Source organism: Lycium barbarum, chromosome 1 (assembly GCF_019175385.1).
Source record: "Lycium barbarum isolate Lr01 chromosome 1, ASM1917538v2, whole genome shotgun sequence".
In the NCBI taxonomy this organism is placed as follows: domain Eukaryota; kingdom Viridiplantae; phylum Streptophyta; class Magnoliopsida; order Solanales; family Solanaceae; genus Lycium; species Lycium barbarum.
The window spans coordinates 68282330-68302175 of NC_083337.1; the positions used below are offsets into that span (position 1 = coordinate 68282330).

Below are 19846 nucleotides of genomic sequence, written 5' to 3' on the forward strand. Positions count from 1 at the left end.
ATGAATCCATAAATACATTTATTCACCAGGTTCACAAAATATGTATGTTTAATTCACCAGGTTCACAAAATATGTATATTTTAGATATGTTTTAGTTTAATAAACACATCTTGCGTATTTGACATGACCAGCACAACTATATGATTTCAATAAAAAAATATTACTTCAAATAAACCATCTTCATCAGTTTCGGAAACAATACGTACGTTTTTATACCACATATGCTGTGTTATGAGGTTGAATAGACAACACCATTTTCATACCGGAACATGGGTTGTCTTTTTTTGTGTTAAAAATACATGAACATTACTGTGTAATTTCAGACACCAGGATCACAAAAACCATGTATGTTCTATTACAGTTTATACAATTTTCAGAAGGCCAACAAATACATAATGTTTAGTTGACATTACCCGCACAACTACGAGCCTCCAATCAAAAAAAAATTACAAAATAAAAACAACTTTATCATTTTTACAGATATAATATGTATGTTATTTTACCAAGTACGCATTATTTTTTGAAGTTGAAAAAAACACCATACGTATCGGGAAAAAAAATTCAATTAAGATAATTTTGAATGGGACATTCATTTCATTGCAAAAATTTCTATAATACTACAACATGTGTCAATAGAAGTTTTTGACACAAGTGTTAAAATACTTAAATAACCAATCTATCTTCGGTAATACAGTTAAATGGATAGGAACACAAGAAAAATTCACTTCCTCATAGGCTCAAAACTACATGAACGTCTATTGTGCCCAAGTTGTCCACAAGTACTGCAAGCATGTCTGCTCTTTCCAAACAACAATTCACTTAAAGGCTTATCACGCCTCTTCTTTGGCCTACCAGGCGGTCTCTTGTATCTTGGTGGCAAAACCACATCCTCCAAGTTGTTTTTGGGAATGTTCCATTCACGCTCGTCGGGTAGAGGATCCACAGGTACATCATATGTCTTCAACACGGTCTCCGGTTTGAACAAATCAGAGCAATAATCCTCAGCAACCAGATTTTTCTTTTTAATGACAGCCCATGCATGCGGGCAGGGGATTTCATCTAGTTGAAACATACGACAACTGCAAGTTTTGCTATTCAAATTAAGAATGAATCGCCGTCCTCCATCATGTACTGTGTACACGAATTCGGTTGACGGTTCTACCTGAAAAAATAAATATTACATGTATTTGTTATTGAACCAATCAGAATTTTAAAATAAATGAACAAACCATTAAACAAATACAAATAAATTTTCAAGGATTCATATAATTTACATTAACACTAACTGTTCATAGATACCAAATACACAACTGTATAATGTGTAGAAACACCAGATTAGTACAAGTACAAGTTTTTCAAATAAATTATAACACGCATTAAACTGAAACATACCGTCATTCGTAGACATAGATACTCGTTGATTGATAGCATCTCCTGAAACTTTTTACCGAGTGTAGTGAACGTGTATGTTCCATTTCTCCGGTTATTGTAATTCCATCTCCCAAACATCCTTCTAACTTCTTCGAGAAAGTCATATATAGGCAGTTCTCTAGCTGCTAGAAGATGTCGGTTAATGCACTCTGCTATGTTAGAAGTCATTGTCCACCCTCGATTAATAGATGCATACAATCTAGCCCACTTGTCTCTACCAGCCGATTCCAAATACCCTGCCACGCGCATATCTACCTTTTGAACCTTTCCCATTAACTCATCGAAATCATCCTGCGTGTATGCCTTTGCCATGGAATAAAAAACAGGACTCAGCATATCATGGCTCTTCTTGTATTTTTTACATACATTACCCCACAGATGCCAAATACATGCATAATGTGCAACTTCTGGATAAATTCGACAAACAGCCTTGTTTATACTTTCATGCCTATCTGATACGATACACATATTCTCTCTAATTCCATATGATTCTCTGAAACGCTCAAAAAACCACGTCCATGATCTGTCATTCTCAGAATCAATCACACCATATGCTAAGGGAAGTATGTTGTCTGGAGATACAGTTAAGAAGAAAAAAAACTAATAAAATACATTTTGTATTTGTCCAAAACATATAAAATATATATTGAGGTAATAAATTAATATGTATTTTTTTGACATACCTGCACCGTCTAATGTGCTTGCCAAGACAAATGTTCCATTGTATGGTGTTTTTAAGTGGCTTCCATCAACCACCACAATTGGCCGACAATAATCAAAGCCTTTGATAAATGCATATAGTGCTATAAAAACATACAGAAATTCATTTTTGCAGGTTTTACGCATTCTAATATGTGAACCCGGATAAGTCTTATCCCATATGTATAGATATCCAGGTACTCTTTTATAAGATTCAGCCGGTTCACCCATTAAATCGTTCATCGTCCTTTCTTTGGCCCGCCAAGCAACCATGTATGACACATCCATTCCAAAATCATTTTTGACGTCCTCCGCAATGTCTTTAGGTGTATATTTCCTCTTATGATTTGATATTTTTGGTTTGACAATCTCACTTATCAACCGACTTGTAGCTTGGCCTTGGGAATAAACTTTTTCCTTTAATGGACATGTATGTTTGTCTTGAAACTCCCTAACTCTAAACATTCCTAACTTACCGACACTTGACGCCCTGAATTTCCAATCACACTCTCCTGATATGCACACAAGAGTGTAGCTACAACAAAAAAATAAAAGAAATAAATAAATAAAAAAACATATTAATGTAAAATACATCAGTAATGTATTTATTCTTGTATTATTAATACAAAGGACAGATGAGTAATTCTACCATATGTAAATAAGTTAATCAAATGCAACCCAGACCAAATACATTGTTTATGAGTACAAATACACATAAATCAGTTTTGATTCTACTTTATAATAAACATACACATGCTAAGAAACACTTCCACTCGTACAAATTAACAAACATACACTGTCACGGTTCAAATACATAACAACACACAGTTGCAAATACATAAACAAATGCACATTTAGTACCTTATTGCATTGCTCCTTTCTGTCCGATAGTTGAACCTGTTCGTAATTGCATAATTCACCATCACAGCTTTTAATGTATATTTATCCTTGTATACTTGATCGACGACAACTACTTTTTGGTTCTTGTCATCAATAACCATACCCTTGTTGTTTTCGAATAACAAATCAGCCTTTCCACAACTTGATGATGCAAAATCACGTGAACCAACTGTTTGATTCGTGTATCCGATTTGCAAATAATCACCTTCAACACAACTCTCATCCGATATACATATCTTCATGCTTCTATCAGTTGTAATGATACATAATGGGTACATTGGTAATGCTTTGTTCTCTTTCTTCAGTTCCACATACACCGTAACACCTGTCACGACCCAACCCCGTAGGCCGTGACTAGTGCCCGACTTGGACACTTATATCATCCGTTAACTATAATCATTTGCAACCAGCATATCATGAACCTATTTACATAAAAACGGCAGGACGTTATTTAAAGCTGTCACAATTCTGTATGTCGTAGGCACCTGTCTCCTGAGGAGTTACAATTTTTAAACAACAACGTATATATTTCTACGCAAGCCGACAAGGCTGCCACGATATGCAACATACCAAACAAACATATATATGCAAGCCGACAAGGCTTCCATTACGAATGGGTACGCCCCAAACATAAGTCATAGTCATACAACGCAACAACAACTATATACGGACTCACAAAGATGTCCGCAGACCTCTAAGAGTAATGATAGTATCTTCTGACGGGACAGGGCCCCGCCGTACCCCGAATAACACATACATATACAACAAAAGGGAGTTATACCACAAGCTAGGCTCCGGAACAAAGGAGCACTTCAAAGTAGCTGAATAGATATCCTAAGCTGGCGGATCTCAAAAACGAGCGTCTGTAACTGCGGGCATGAACGCAGCCCCCCGAAGAAAGGGGGTCAGTACGGAATATGTACTGAGCATGTAAAGCATGAAACATAGTAATATACTCATACTGAGACAAAGTGTATAGGACTCAATGCAACAATCAGAATTTCATAAAACTTACCTTTGGACATATTTCATTTGTATCGTTCTCATATCAATATCAATATAGAGTTTTGTAATTAAGCTGCATAATCATTCTGTATATAACATATATAACGTGTCCCGGCCCTTTAGTGAGGGACTCGGTAATTAAAATCATAGCATCATGAACCATAAACATAGACGTGTCCCGGCCCTTTAATAAGGGACTCGGTAATAGGGAATATGCCCTCCTGGCCACCATCTCCATATCATCATGTCATCATATCATCACATCATCATATCATCATATCATCACATCATCATATCATCATATCATCATATATATATATATATATATATATATATATATATATATATATATATATATATATATATATATATATATATATATATATATATATATATATATATATATATATATATATATATATATATATATATAACGTGTCCCGGCCCTCAAGTGAGGGACTCGGTGATTAATATAGTAAATATGTGCACGAGAACGTGTCCTGGCCCGGGACTCAGTGAAGGATATAGCGGTAAGCATGAGCAGAATAAATAGCAACCACATATATGCAATTAATTCTTTGAGACTCAATGGACAAGCACTAACCAGCTCTAAAGTGTCAAAATAATATTCATATTCAGTTCTTTTTAAGTCTCATAACAAATTATAACAAGAAACGTTTCAGATTTCGTGTACATGTACCAACTTAACATGGTGTAGCTTTTGAAAGTCAAGTATGCCTCTATTTGTGCAATTCTTTAAGAGTAGGAACTTCTATACATCATTAATTAGTCAATCATATAGTAGGCTTGTGACAATAGCATTAAGGAAATATAGAATCATAAGTCATGCATGGAACTAGAGAGTAGAATTTACCCCAAGGTTCATATCGTTTCATACTTACGTCTAGGACATGCCAAAAGAAAGAAGGAATAGGCGTTACATACCTTTAGCGTACAGTCGTAGTATAACTTGTACTTGCTGCCCAAAAACACTTATCCTATATCAAGATATCAAGAGCTACAATTAGTCTACAAGGGAATTCAATACGTATTTTGACGCTCACAATCCCTTTCTAACATTTAAACGACGTTTCGTTCGCATTCAAACCAACTAGCGCTACAAGCTAACATTGCTAATCGTTCTTTCATATATTAATCCAAACTTGTTTAAAAATGACTTAGGGAACTTGGGCAGTCCATACATCATTCAAAACTGTCCCATACACACGGCTAAACAACACACATGACATTTCCATTCTCACTTAGCAATTTTCCAGTTTTAACTTACAACAACAACAACACGTTTAATGACATTACTTTCATGATTCTTGGAACTGTTTTAGCATCATTTCCATTCTTACAACAGCCCACAAATCATTCCAATTTCGACCTGAATCATTGCACTTCACTTTCACTAAACGTTCACAACAAGAATCAACACTCAACACATACAAATTCACTTCTAGCACTAAAACAGTCCACTGTTTTAGGACTGCTTGTATGCTTCAACATAATTCATTTCTTTAACACCTCAATTCACATATTCAACATGCATACAATACACCATAATGTCCATAACAACAACAATCAAAATGTGACACAAAACAGTCCATAATCTCCCCTAAAACAGTCCCCTCACACGGCTACAACACCACTCCAACAACTTCATGATTTTCATCCATTTATCCATACTACAACACATTCAATCCACTTCCAATACATGTACAAGAAGATTAAACATGATTCCATTAAAGCCTACAACTCACGGCTCATTTAAATTTTAAGAAAAACAGTCCAATACCAATATACAACATCATAAACCAACTTCTAAAATCTTTGTTCATTTACGTATGTTGACACATATTCAATTCATCAACAATACAAGCAAAATGAAATCAACCATGACTTCACCACTACTCACGGCTCACCCCCTACTTCAACTACAACAACAATCCTACAACCTTCATGAACTATACATTCAAATCATCATGCAACACAAGAACAATAAACATTCTTACCTTACAACTTGTTCTTCACTTTGGCCGAATCTTCAACCCTAGTGAGGTGCTACACCTCCTTGTTTCTTTTCCGAAACTACTACACGTTCTTGTACACTAGCTGAGGAGTAAAATTGGTGAAGAAACTGATTTTTTTGGAGCAAATTTTGGACCTAACTCTCGGCTAGTTCTTGGCCGAGAGCTCCCCTTCTCTCTCTAAGTGTTCTTAGTTTGTAAGTGTTGAAATGAACTTGTGTATTGTTAATGAATCAGATTTTTTTTGTATATATGTTTCCCCCATGATTTGAACATGTGTATCCCACTAACTTGGGTCAAGATTCTTTGACTATCCCACTATAGTGCACGGCCAAACATGGCTTAAAAGTGGACTGATTTTTGTCTTTCCAATCCCACTTATTAATCCAATTATGGTTAGTTTAATCCCAATTTTTCCATTAATACTTCCATGCCAAACGAAATTGTAGGTAAATTGTGACTTGAAACGAAACCGGAAGTTAAAGTCTCTACTTCGTACCTTAAAATATTCTTGTCTTTAACTTGTCACGTTTAGTTTAAAACGTCCCAATGTATGAAAATATGGGATATAACATCCTTCCCCCCTTTATAACATTCGTCCTCGAATGTTACATTAGTGTTGTATAAGCATACTGAACCTTTCACCCTTCCTAGTCAATCTTATCCTTCACAACCTCACAGTCTGTCTTACCAATACATTTGCATCCGTCACAATTCATTTTCCTCTGTACTCTCATCTTAATCATACTACTACTCCTCTTACTATAAACTCGTCATAATTTATCCCTATATATATATATATATTTTTTTTTTAACAGCAAAGAGAGAAATATATGACAGTGTGGAGCCTGGGTCTATCAATGCATATACATCTCGGGAGAAAATCGATAGTATACCTGTGACCACATTTGGCGACGCTTCCTGATCCTGTCTGCTAGCTAAAGCATATAAGCAGTTTGAAGGACCGCCAGAACTGGAAGCCCCTCCACGGCCTCTGCCACGGCCTGCTGGTGTCGGAATACCTTGTCCCATAGGACGCATGGCAACTGAAGAAGAAGAACCAGCAACTAACCCCGTAGGCTGAGCTGCACCACCTGCACCACCCCCAAATCGACACTCCCTCATAGTATGGCCTTGACGGCTGCAAGAGAAACAAGCACCAGTAATGCGGCGGCATTCCCCCAGATGGTGCCTGCCACATCGAGGGCACTGTGGTATAGATGGCCTCGTCTGTCCTGAATCCCTGTGCATCTGGAAACCTGAAGTCATGGAGTTTTGACTAGCTTCTGAATACCCTGTGCTATCAAACCTTCTACCAGTGAATCGTGGAGGTTCACTCCGTGCCGGCTGAGAAGGATAGCTATTATACTGCTGCTGGGGCTGCCCGCCCCGAAACTCACCAGAATACCCAGCTGATCTAACTCTCTTATGCTGACCCCTGTCATACTCTCTATCAGGTTGGCGCCCTCTACGTCGGCCCTCAACTCCCTGTGCATATGCCTGCACTCGAGCGATGTCCATACCGGGCTGAGAAGCCATTGCCATACAGCTATCAATTAAATAAAGATCCAGCCCCATCACGTAACGATGCACCCTATCAACCATGTCAGCTACAATAGTGGGTGCGTACCTAGCCAGCGAATCAAATTCGAGACTATACTCTCGAACACTTCTGCCATCCTGTCTCAGGTGTAGGAATCTATCAACCCTGGCCCGCCTCATCTCCGGAGGCAGAAAATGACCCAAAAAGGCTTCCACGAACTCATCCCATACTGCTGGAGGAGCATCCTCGCCCCTAGATAATACCCAGGACTCGTACCAGTTAATAGCCACATCACGCAACCGATATGAAGCCAACTCAACGGACTCGGTCTCGGTAGCTCTAATTACCCTCAACGTACGCAACATATGTCGGATAAAATCCTGTGGATCCTCTGCTGGCTTTGACCCATAGAACTCTGGGGGGTTACAAGTCAAGAAATCACGGACCCTCAAACTATCGTGTCTGTCCGCATAATCACCTCCTAACCCGGGTCTGCGAGCCTGCCCCGACACCAACCTGGTCAATAACTGTACTGCGTCACGCATATCCCTATCCTCCGCCCCAGGCTGGGGAGCTGGAGGCTCGGGTACTGGAGCCTCAGGAGCTGGTGGTAAATCTGTCTCCTGATCTGCAGCTGTTGCTGCCCTAGGCTCCTCTGATAATGATGGTGTAGCGGAGCTCACTGACTGAAGCCTAATCTCAGGCACATATTGGGAATAAACTCTAGTGACCCTCCGGGTCCCACTGGTCTCTCCAACTACCGCTTTGCCCTTCTGGGCGGCTGTTGCCTTCTTTGGAGGCATCGCTGTAAACATAACAATCTGTTAGAGAAAGATTATCCTGATAATACAGCTCTATCGCACGATCTAGAATGAAAGGAAAGATGAAATCCTAAATGTCCTGTAGCTTCCTGTTTATAGATGTGGTGCACAACACACCGATAAACAAGACTCTACTAGACACGGTCTGTAGACACTCCGAGGAAGGACCGCTCTGATACCACTTCTGTCACGACCCAACCCCGTAGGCCGTGACTAGTGCCCGACTTGGACACTCATATCATCCGTTAACTATAATCATTTGCAACCAGCATATCATGAACCTATTTACATAAAAACGGCAGGACGTTATTTAAAGTTGTCACAATTCTGTATGTCGTAGGCACCTGTCTCCTGAGGAGTTACAATTTTTAAACAACAACGTATATATTTCTACGCAAGCCGACAAGGCTGCCACGATATGCAACATACCAAACATACATATATATGCAAGCCGACAAGGCTGCCATTACGAATGGGTACGCCCCAAACATAAGTCATAGTCATACAACGCAACAACAACTATATACGGACCCACAAAGATGTCCACAGACCTCTAAGAGTAATGATAGTATCTTATGACGGGACAGGGCCCCGCCGTACCCCGAATAACACATACATATACAACAAAAGGGAGTTATACCACAAGCTAGGCTCCGGAACAAAGGAGCACTTCAAAGTAGCTGAATAGATATCCTAAGCTGGCGGATCTCCAAAACGAGCGTCTGTACCTGCGGGCATGAACGCAGCCCCCCGAAAAAAGGGGGTCAGTACGGAATATGTACTGAGCATATAAAGCATGAAACATAGTAATATACTCATACTGAGACAAGGTGTATCGGACTCAATGCAACAATCAGAATTTCATAAAACTTACCTTTGGACATATTTCATTTGTATCGTTCTCATAACAATATCAATGTAGAGTTTTGTAATTAAGCTGCATAATCATTCTGTATATAACATATATAACGTGTCCCGGACCTTTAGTGAGGGACTCGGTAATTAAAATCATAGCATCATGAAACATAAACATAAAGACGTGTCCCGGCCCTTTAATAAGTGACTCGGTAATAGGGAATATGCCCTCCTGGCCACCATCTCCATATCATCACATCATCATATCATCATATCATCACATCATCATATCATCATATCATCATATCATATATATATATATATATATATATATATAACGTGTCCCGGCCCTCTAGTGAGAGACTCGGTGATTAATATAGTAAATATGTGCACGAGAACGTGTCCTGGCCCGGGACTCAGTGAAGGATATAGCGGTAAGCACGAGCAGAATAAATAGCAACCACATATATGCAATTAATTCTTTGAGACTCAATGGACAAGCACTAACCAGCTCTAAAGTGTCAAAATAATATTCATATTCAGTTCTTTTTAAGTCTCATAACAAACTATAACAAGAAACGTTTCAGATTTCGTGTACATGTACCGACTTAACATGGTGGTAGCTTTTGAAAGTCAAGTATGCCTCTATTTGTGCAATTCTTTAAGAGTAGGAACCTCTATACATCATTCATTAGTCAATCATATAGTAGGCTTGTGACAATAGCATTAAGGAAATATAGAATCATAAGTCATGCATGGAACTAGAGAGTAGAATTTACCCCAAGGTTCATATCGTTTCATACTTACGTCTAGGACATGCCAAAAGAAAGAAGGAATAGGCGTTACATACCTTTAGCGTTTAGTCGTAGTATAACTTGTACTTGCTGCCCAAAAACACTTATCCTATATCAAGATATCAGGAGCTACAATTAGTCTACAAGGGAATTCAATACGTATTTTGATGCTCACAATCCCTTTCTAACATTTAAACGACGTTTCGTTCGCATTCAAACCAACTAGCGCTACAAGCAACATTGCTAATCGTTCTTTCATATATTAATCCAAACTTGTTTAAACATGACTTAGGGAACTTGGGCAGTCCATACATCATTCAAAACTGTCTCATACACACGGCTAAACAACACACATAGCATTTCCATTCTCACTTAGCAATTTTCCAGTTTTAACTTACAACAACAACAACACGTTTAATGACATTACATTCATGATTCTTGGAACTGTTTTAGCATCATTTCCATTCTTACAACAGCCCACAAATCATTCCAATTTCTACCTGAATCATTGCACTTCACTTTCACTAAACGTTCACAACAAGAATCAACACTCAACACATACAAATTCACTTCTAGCACTAAAACAGTCCACTGTTTTGGGACTGCTTGTATGCTTCAACATAATTCATTTCTTTAACACCTCAATTCACATATTCAACATGAATACAATACACCACAATGTCCATAACAACAACAATCAAAATGTGACACAAAACAGTCCATAATCTCCCCTAAAACAGTCCCCTCACACGGCTACAACACCACTCCAACAACTTCATGATTTTCATCCATTTATCCATACTACAACACATTCAATCCACTTCCAATACATGTACAAGAAGATTAAACATGATTCCATTAAAGCCTACAACTCACGGCTCATTTAAATTTTAAGAAAAACAGTCCAATACCAACATACAACATCATAAACCAACTTCTAAAAGCTTTGTTCATTTACGTATGTTGACACATATTCAATTCATCAACAATACAAGCAAAATGAAATCAACCATGACTTCACCACTACTCACGGCTCACCCCCTACTTCAACTACAACAACAATCCAACAACCTTCATGAACTATACATTCAAATCATCATGCAACACAAGAACAATAAACATTCTTACCTTACAACTTGTTCTTCACTTTGGCCGAATCTTCAACCCTATAGAGGTGCTACACCTCCTTGTTTCTTTTCCACAACTACTACACGTTCTTGTACACTAGATGTGGAGTAAAATTGGTGAAGAAACTGATTTTTTTGGAGCAAATTTTGGACCTCACTCTCGGCTAGTTCTTGGCCGAGAGCTCCCCTTCTCTCTCTAAGTGTTCTTAGTTTGTAAGTGTTGAAATGAACTTGTGTATTGTTAATGAATCAGATTTTTTTTGTATATATGTTTCCCCCATGATTTGGACATGTGTATCCCACTAACTTGGGTCAAGATTCTTTGACTATCCCACTATAGTGCACGGCCAAACATGGCTTAAAAGTGGACTGATTTTTGTCTTTCCAATCCCACTTATTAATCCAATTATGGTTAGTTTAATCCCAATTTTTCCATTAATACTTTCATGCCAAAAAAAATTGTAGGTAAATTGTGATTTGAAACGAAACCGGAAGTTAAAGTCTCTACTTCGTACCTTAAAATAGTCTTGTCTTTAACTTGTCACGTTTAGTTTAAAACGTCCCAATGTATGAAAATATGGGATATAACAACACCCATGTCATTGTGAATTTCCATTGGAATATAATCACCTTCAACCATGTATTTTATGCTTATGTTTTTCATTTTCTTGTCCAAATTCAATTGGGTTGCAACTGTTTGTAACAATTCCTCATACGTCGAATACTCCTTGAAAGTCACAGCAGCGATTTTGTAATTGACGTATTTATTCTCATCGTTCCAAATACCAGAGTGTCTAATCAACGATGAAATATTGGTCATTTTATAAAAAGAAAATCCTTGAATCACTGTGTCAACATAAAACCTGTAATATGTATGCCCTACATAAGATTCACGTTCAAATTTGAACAATTTATACAAATTAGAATTACTCACTAATAATTCAAATACAACATACACATATTGAATTACACTTCAGAAATACATAGTTTAGCATAAATTGCAACTGATATGAAAAATAGTCCAGAAATACATAGTTTAGCTAGTTTAGAAATACATAGTTTAGATAGTTCAGAAATACATAGTTTAGATATTTTAGAAATACATAGTTTAGACAGTTCAGTTTACATTGTTCAGAAATACATAGTTTAGATATTGAATTACACTTCAAAAATACATAGTTTAGATTTAGAAAAAAAAAAGATATGAACTGGATCTTCGCAAAGTTATTGATAAAAGCTTTCGATAAGTTTTTGGAACATGTAAAAGTGAAAACATATTGAAATATAACATACACATATTGAATTACAATTCAGAAATACATAGTTTTAGCATAAATTGCAACTGATATGAAAAATAGTTCAGAATTACATAGTTTAGCTTCAGATAAATAAAAGATATGAACTGGATCTTTTTTTTTATTCCTAACCATTCATGTACATTAACATACTTTCAACCGAAATTTTCAAGAGCATTATTCATTCATTGACACGCTTACAATGAGATTACATCATTATTTTCGAATATCAGTTATGAAGATAGAAATAAAAAAAAATCAGAAGAATAAAACAACTTTGACATTATGATCCAAGAAAAAAATTGAAATCACATAAATACAAATTGAATAGACGAAATTTGTGAAATAAAAAATGGTGTTTTTGCACGAATTACTGATGATTGACGTGTTTGTGTTTGTTAATGTATTTTCAGATGTGTTGAAGATTTAATTTGAAATTTGAATTTTTACGTTTTGAATGTTGAAGAATGCATGGAAGAGGAGATACGTGTAAGGAAAGGGAATATTACAGCTGATTTTGTGGAAAAGAAGGTAAAAAATATATTAATTTCTCATTTAATACCACCACCGTTACAGGCTAAAATAAAGGAACTTGTTCCTTTTTTTTACCGTATGCTCATGTATTTGCTGACAACAAATACATTCGAAAATATACACAAATCAGCTGATTTTTAGCTACGAATGGTAATATTAAAAAGGATAGCTACAAATGGTAGGAAGCTACAATAAGGTAGTCATTTAAGAAATTTTACCTTTTCAAATACGTAAGGAATATTACTGCTAATCATAATTAAATGAAAGTCATCGGAATTAGCTTGTCTCTCAAAAGACAAAATTACCCTTCATATTCTGAAAATAATTAAAAAGAATTAAATTTCTGACTTTGATGTTTTGGTTTGAACTTGTCAAACATTGAATGGGGACCACAAGAGATTTCCCTTCATCTTTGCACGAACATTTAGGCGTTTTTGGGAAACAGAAAAGGGTCAAATATACCCCTGTATTATTGGAAAAGGGCCAAATATACCCCTCGTTATACTTTGGGTCCAAATATACCCTACCGTTATACTATTGGTTCAAATATACCCTTCCATCATTAAAGTTGTTCAAGGTGGACATCTAATCTTACGTGTCACTAACATTTGATGAGTTGGATGCCACGTAACATGTCACATCATCGCTACTAACCCATTTTACCCCTCCCTTTTATATTTGTTCTTCCACCACTAAAATTACCTTCCCTTCTACCACCATTGCTACTGTTCCTACTTACCACCACAAAGTTGGAGACAGAGAAGTATAAGTTAGTTCATTATTCTTATTAGGCTTAGAATGTAATTATGCTTAGAATGTACTAATAGTTTCTGGGTTTCTTTTAGTTGGGGCAACAAACAAATTGTCTATAGGGAACCCAGTATATGGACTTTATCAAATTCCTCTATCTTTTCGGTTTTTGTGGTTTATTTTGTATCATTTATATTATGAAACTTAATTCGATTTTCTTTTTAATTGGCCCCAGATGCTACTGGAAGCTTGGACTGTCAATTAGTCATCGATCGCAGAGGAGTTTTTGCTGTCGGTAGGAACTTTAGCAGCGTCTATTTGTAATGCTGGAAGGGCAGCAACTAATTTGCTGACAGTAATATCTACTCCTATCTATATATATTTCTATTTTCCGTACACACACATACCATCTTCAACTTTTGTGGCGGTAATGGCGGCGGAAGGAAGAAAATTAAGGGAGGGGTAAAATGGGTTAGTGGCGATGACGTGACATCAATCTCATCAAATGTTGGTAACACGTAAGATTAGATGTTCACCTTTAACAACTTTAACGGTGGATAGGTATATTTGAACCAATAATATAACGACCCAAAGTATAACGAGGGGTATATTTGGCCCTTTTCCTATAATACAGGGGTATATTTGGCCCTTTTCCGATTGGGAAAAGTATGATAATTTCTTTTTTTGGGTACAAAAAGCATGGAAAATTATACTCCCTCTGTTTCCCTCTGTTTCAATTTGTTTGAACCTATTTTCTTTTTAATCGGTGTCAAAATAAACGACCTCTTTCCTAATTTGGAAACAAATTCACTTTATGAATGATTTACAACCACACAAACTTTCAAGGCTTATTTTGAACCATAAGTTCCAAAAGTCTTCCCTCTTTCTTAAATATCGTGTCAGTCAAATGGGTTCATATAAATTGAAACGGAGGGAGTATAATATTATTAGTCTAAAAATAAAAAAAGATAGTAATAGCACAACAGTGATCATAAGGTAAAGGTTACCATGAACAGTGACGGAACCAGAATTTTTACTAAATGGTTAAAATATGTAGAAGTGAACAAACGAAGAAGTCAAAGAGAAATCAACATCTACTAAATATACATAGAAAATAATTTCAATAATATATAAACAGTGTAACTTTTCGTCAAAGGGGGTTCATATACCTAGCTCCGCCCCTGACTAGAGTGCCAAAAATGGAAAAGAAGAAAATAGGCAAAATACATCAAATCCACTCCAAACTATACCTAAAATGTCGAGTTCACACTCAAACTATACAGGCGACCTATTACACACCTGAACATCTAAAAACTGAATTTATTACCACCCTACAAACTGATGTGGCATAAATTATAAAAATAATTAAAAAAGAAGCGCGTTTTAGTTAAAATTTATTTATTATTTTCTTTTTTTAATTAAAAAAATATTTTTTTATAATCCCCAACCCAACCCTCCCTTTCTCCTTCCTTTCTTCTTCACTGCACACGCTCACCCGCTCCCTTTTTTTTCTTTTTCTTTTTCTTTTTCATTTAACATGCTGCTCCCTCCCCCCCGCCTCCTCCACCCTCACGCCACCCCCAGCCCTAGCCCCAAATTTCACCACCACCACGCCGCCCCCTTTCCCCTCCACCTTCTTCACCATATATATCACCAACACTAGATTTCAATAGCCACCACCTCCACTAATTTCAATAGCTACCATTAAACCCACCACCACTAAAATCAAAATACCAATACCAATTCCTCTTCTTCACCGTTCACCACCAATTCCTCTTCTTCTAATAAATTGACCTTTTTCTTTCAATTGCACTTCTATTTTTAAAACTTGTCTTTTCATTTATTTTTTGTTCGTAAAAAAATTCTTGAATTCTGATTTGGATTATTCTTCCTATAAGATTTGTAGGACAAGAGTCTTCATTGTCATCATATGAAAATAGTGTAACAGATCTTGGAAAATTTCCGGCAAGCTTCCATTTTTTTCGATCAATATTCAATTTCTTTTATTTTTCTCTCACTTTAACATGTTCTTAATATTACACTGTTAAAAATCATCAATAATGATTTGTAAATTCAGTGGTGGATTTAGTTGGCGGGCTGGCGGCAATGTTGGTGGTTTAATGGCGGTAATCTTGAATTTATGGTGATTGTTTGCAATGTCTTATAGTGGTAGTTGTTGTGAAGCGATTTAATGGTTGATTTGGTTGTGGGTGGTGAAATTTGTGGTTAATTTTTTTATTTTGTGGTGGTGGGTTTGATGTTAGGTTTGACGGTGATGATGGATATGGTGGTGGTGAAATTGATTGTGGTGGTAGTGGCGGATGGTGGTGGTGAAATTGGCCGGGGCAAATTTGGTGGTGGCGGATATGGTTGTGGTGAAATTGGTGGTGGGGGTGGTGGCGGATATGGTGGTTCTAGTAAAATGGGGTGGTGAGATGGTTTAATGATTGAGAAGATGTAATTATGGGAGGATTTTATGGTTAATTAGAAATTAATTAGGGTACATAGAATTAACAATAGGAAATCAAATGAATAAATAAAAGGAAAATAACATAAAATTAAAATTTAAAAGATATCCAACGTGGCGTTGATGTGTCACTGTTGTGGCAGCGAGTGTATCACAACTCCCTTTATGCAACTGGTTATATGTGTATTGAGGTGGTAATAAATTCAGTTTTTAGATGTTCAGGTGTGTAATAGGTCGCCTGTATAGTTTGAGTGTGAACTCGACATTTTGGGTATAGTTTGGGATGGATTTGATGTATTTTGCCAAGTGTTCACCCTGAATTTGGATAATCAATTAAATTTATGAATGAGGTATAGGATATGTGGTTGAACTTTAATCCATTCTTGATTGAGAGGAAATGGAATAGAATCACCTATGAATAATCCAAACAATACTTAATGTTCAACACTAAACGTGTATGCCAATATATTGGATATTGTTTGATTGGACAAATCTAAAGATGAATACAATGAATCCGGACCAAAATCTGATATTGAGAGAGAGATTTGCATATATTTTCTAGTACAAGATGTTCTTGATATGAGGAAGCCAACCCTTTAAGAGGAGGACAATGCCCCTTATTTATAGTAGTGCCCTATGGGCTTCATACAACATGAACAATAAAATAATGATGAAAAAGCTCTGAGTTGGATTAGGTTGAGTTAGGTTGGCCGTACGGTCTGACACCCGTACGATTGGCAGATGAGCATGGCAGGACGCTATCGACGCGTGGCAACCACGTAACGGATCTCCCGGATCAACGGCCATGACCAAAACGGACTAACGACCATGATCTCCCGGACTAACGGCCACGATCTCCCGGACTAAACGATCAAACGGACTAACGGCTACGATTAAACGGACTAACGGCCACGATCAAACGAACTAACGGCCACGATCAAACGGACTAGCGGCTACGATCAAACGGACTAACGGCCACGATCAAACGGACCAACGTCCACGATCAATTCGGACTAACGGCCACGATCAATTCGGCTATGGAGAAATCGGACCAGATGATGATCTTCCCTCTTTTCCTTCGATCTCTGGTCTTACCGGTTCTAACATATGTCTGATTTTTACCGTATACAGATAGCCCCCACACTTTCCGGACCGTAGTTTTATCGGAGTAACGGGAAGTGGATGAATCACGCCTTCATTTCATTCTTCCTCCATTTTATTTTCTTCACTTCACTTTATTCTCTCTTTATTTCGTCACCTCTAACCATCTTCCATCTCAAGTTTGTTGCTGATTTAACCGTTTATCCCCTTTGGTTCATCGTTTGTATTATGAACGGTGGAAGTCTCGGAGGATCGCCCTTGAGCAAGCCGGGCATGGTTTTGCGGATCTTCCGGCCTTGATACTTGAAGCTAAGAGGGTCGAGGAAGAAGCTAAGAGAGCCCTCAAGACTGACTCCCACGACTCCGAGCGGACAATGTCCGAACACTCTGGATCCAGCCATACCGGATATACCAGGGGCTATACTTAGCCTTTTGTTTTTTGCTTTTGTAGGGGTTTCCGGTGTAAAGACCTTCGTATAAATGGAACATGCATTTTTCTTGATTTTATTTATTCTTTTGCTTGAATATCTGTTATGACCTTTGTCCGAGTTGTCGATCCGATTTATGGACAAGCAGACTCGGAGTCATTATTCCGCGCTGTGCCTGAATATCGGCTTTTCTCTTCATCCAGTATGTTTGTCCGGGAATTTGATGGAGTTTTTGCCCGCGGGACTTATCTTATGCTTTGTGAATTCAGACGTCTCCGAATCACGATAGGCATTTTTAGGGCTGGTATTTTTTGGCTGTTTTTTAGGGCCGGTATTTTTCGGACACCTGAATCTCAGCCTTAGCTAAATTTCGATGTAACATTCCCCGTTTGAGGGGTTAACGATTTTGGGTCGGTTCACTATGACCTTGTTGCCTTTGTCGAATTTCGACCGTAGTGCCCGGAATAGGGTATACGAATGAAGTAATGCCGAAATACGGCAATAACCATCGGGGTAGAGTATTTTAACAAGAAGACATCCGAGATATCGTTATCCAAACTTTCGATGATTTTTGTATTGCAAGTATTTGTACAAGATATGAGAATTTTGGTTCCTTCTGCTTTTGCCGTAGCTAATACTTTTTGGACACTATTCATTCTGATCGTTTGGTCCTTTCATCGACACCGAATGCAAAAGGTCCGGTTTTGATTTTGCCGTAGCAAATATTGAGGGGACACGATTCATTTTGATCGTTTGGTCCTTGCACCGAAACCTAATGCAGAAGGTCCGGTCTTGATATGTTGAGCTCCTCCGCTTTCCATTAACCGGAGTAAACCTCGATGTGGGTATAAGTCCCCTAGTACTTATCCGAGCTGCAAGATCAGGCGAGCGCTATCAAGCCCCCACTCGTAGGTCGTGACCCCGAGTTCCCGGGCGTTTGTCCTTATCTCTGTTAAGTAACACGTTGTACTTGTTGCCTCATTAAAAACCTTGTGGGAAAACCCATTTTGGGACAAAACCGTACTAAGGAAAAGAGTGCAACACGCGTTTTCAGACCTAGATCCTAACTTTATCCGGTACTTGACTTCCTGCAAAAAGAAAAAGGTAAAACATGAGGTGTCCATACCTTAGCAGTAATATCCCTTCAAATGAGCCACATTCCAGTTGTTGCACAATCGCTGCCCGTCCACGGATTCCAGCTGATACGATCCTTTGCCCGTTACCTCGGTTATCTTGTACGGTCTTTCCTAGTTCGGACCCAGTTTTCCTCCGTTGGGATTCTTGGTGCTCAAGGTAACTTTCCGAAGCACCAAGTCCCCAACTTAGAAATGTCGAAAATTGGCTCTCCGACTGTAGTACCTTTCCGTTCTCTGCTTCTGGGCTGCAATACGGACCAACGCGTTTTCGCGAAGTTCATCCGTGAGATCGAGTTTCACAGCCATGGCCTCCTCGTTTGACTCCTCGGTGGTATACCTGAACCGGGGACTCGGCCCGTTTATCACCCCCGCCCGGAGAAATGACTCGGACCATCCCTTGATTTTTCCGACCTGAAGCTTGGTTTTCGAGAGTATGGCCGATACCTTTCCCTCGATGGTCCGGCCTCCGGTTCGTAATTCTTTCGTGATCTCTGCGAGATTTTTTTCATTTTTACGGGCCCCGGGGGAAGCTCGAGTTGGTCATCCTCTATCCGAATTTTTGACTCGTATCGGTTATGGACATCCGCCCAGGTTACAACCTCGTATTCCAGCAAGCTTTCCTTTAATTTGAACGAAGCCATCGAGCTCCGAGCATTTAGCCCCTTTGTGAAAGCTTGTGCGGCCCGTTCCTCCGGAACCGGGGGGAGCTCCACTCATTTCCTTTGGAACCGGTTGACAAATTCACGCAATAACTCCTCGTCTCTTTGGGCTATACGGAAAATATCCGTCTTTCGAGCCTGCACCTTTTTGGCTTCGGCGTGTGCTTTTATGAAGGCATCAGCGAGCATTTCGAAAGAAGTGATTGAATGCTCGGGAAGATGATCGTACCAAGTCAATGCTCCTTTTGACAGAGTTTTCCCGAACTTT

The 19846-nt window shown here is 38.2% G+C and overlaps 1 protein-coding gene across 1 annotated transcript; it reads right to left on the reverse strand.

The window, feature by feature from the left end:
* Positions 1-721: 721 nt before the first annotated feature.
* Positions 722-3272, reverse strand: LOC132612117 (uncharacterized). The gene is made up of 4 exons (XM_060326454.1): positions 2992-3272; positions 2115-2665; positions 1393-2003; positions 722-1162 (listed from the first exon to the last, which is right to left on the reverse strand). The coding sequence occupies exons 1-4, from the start codon at positions 3270-3272 to the stop codon at positions 722-724; spliced, it is 1884 nt and encodes a 627-aa protein (XP_060182437.1).
* Positions 3273-19846: the final 16574 nt, after the last annotated feature.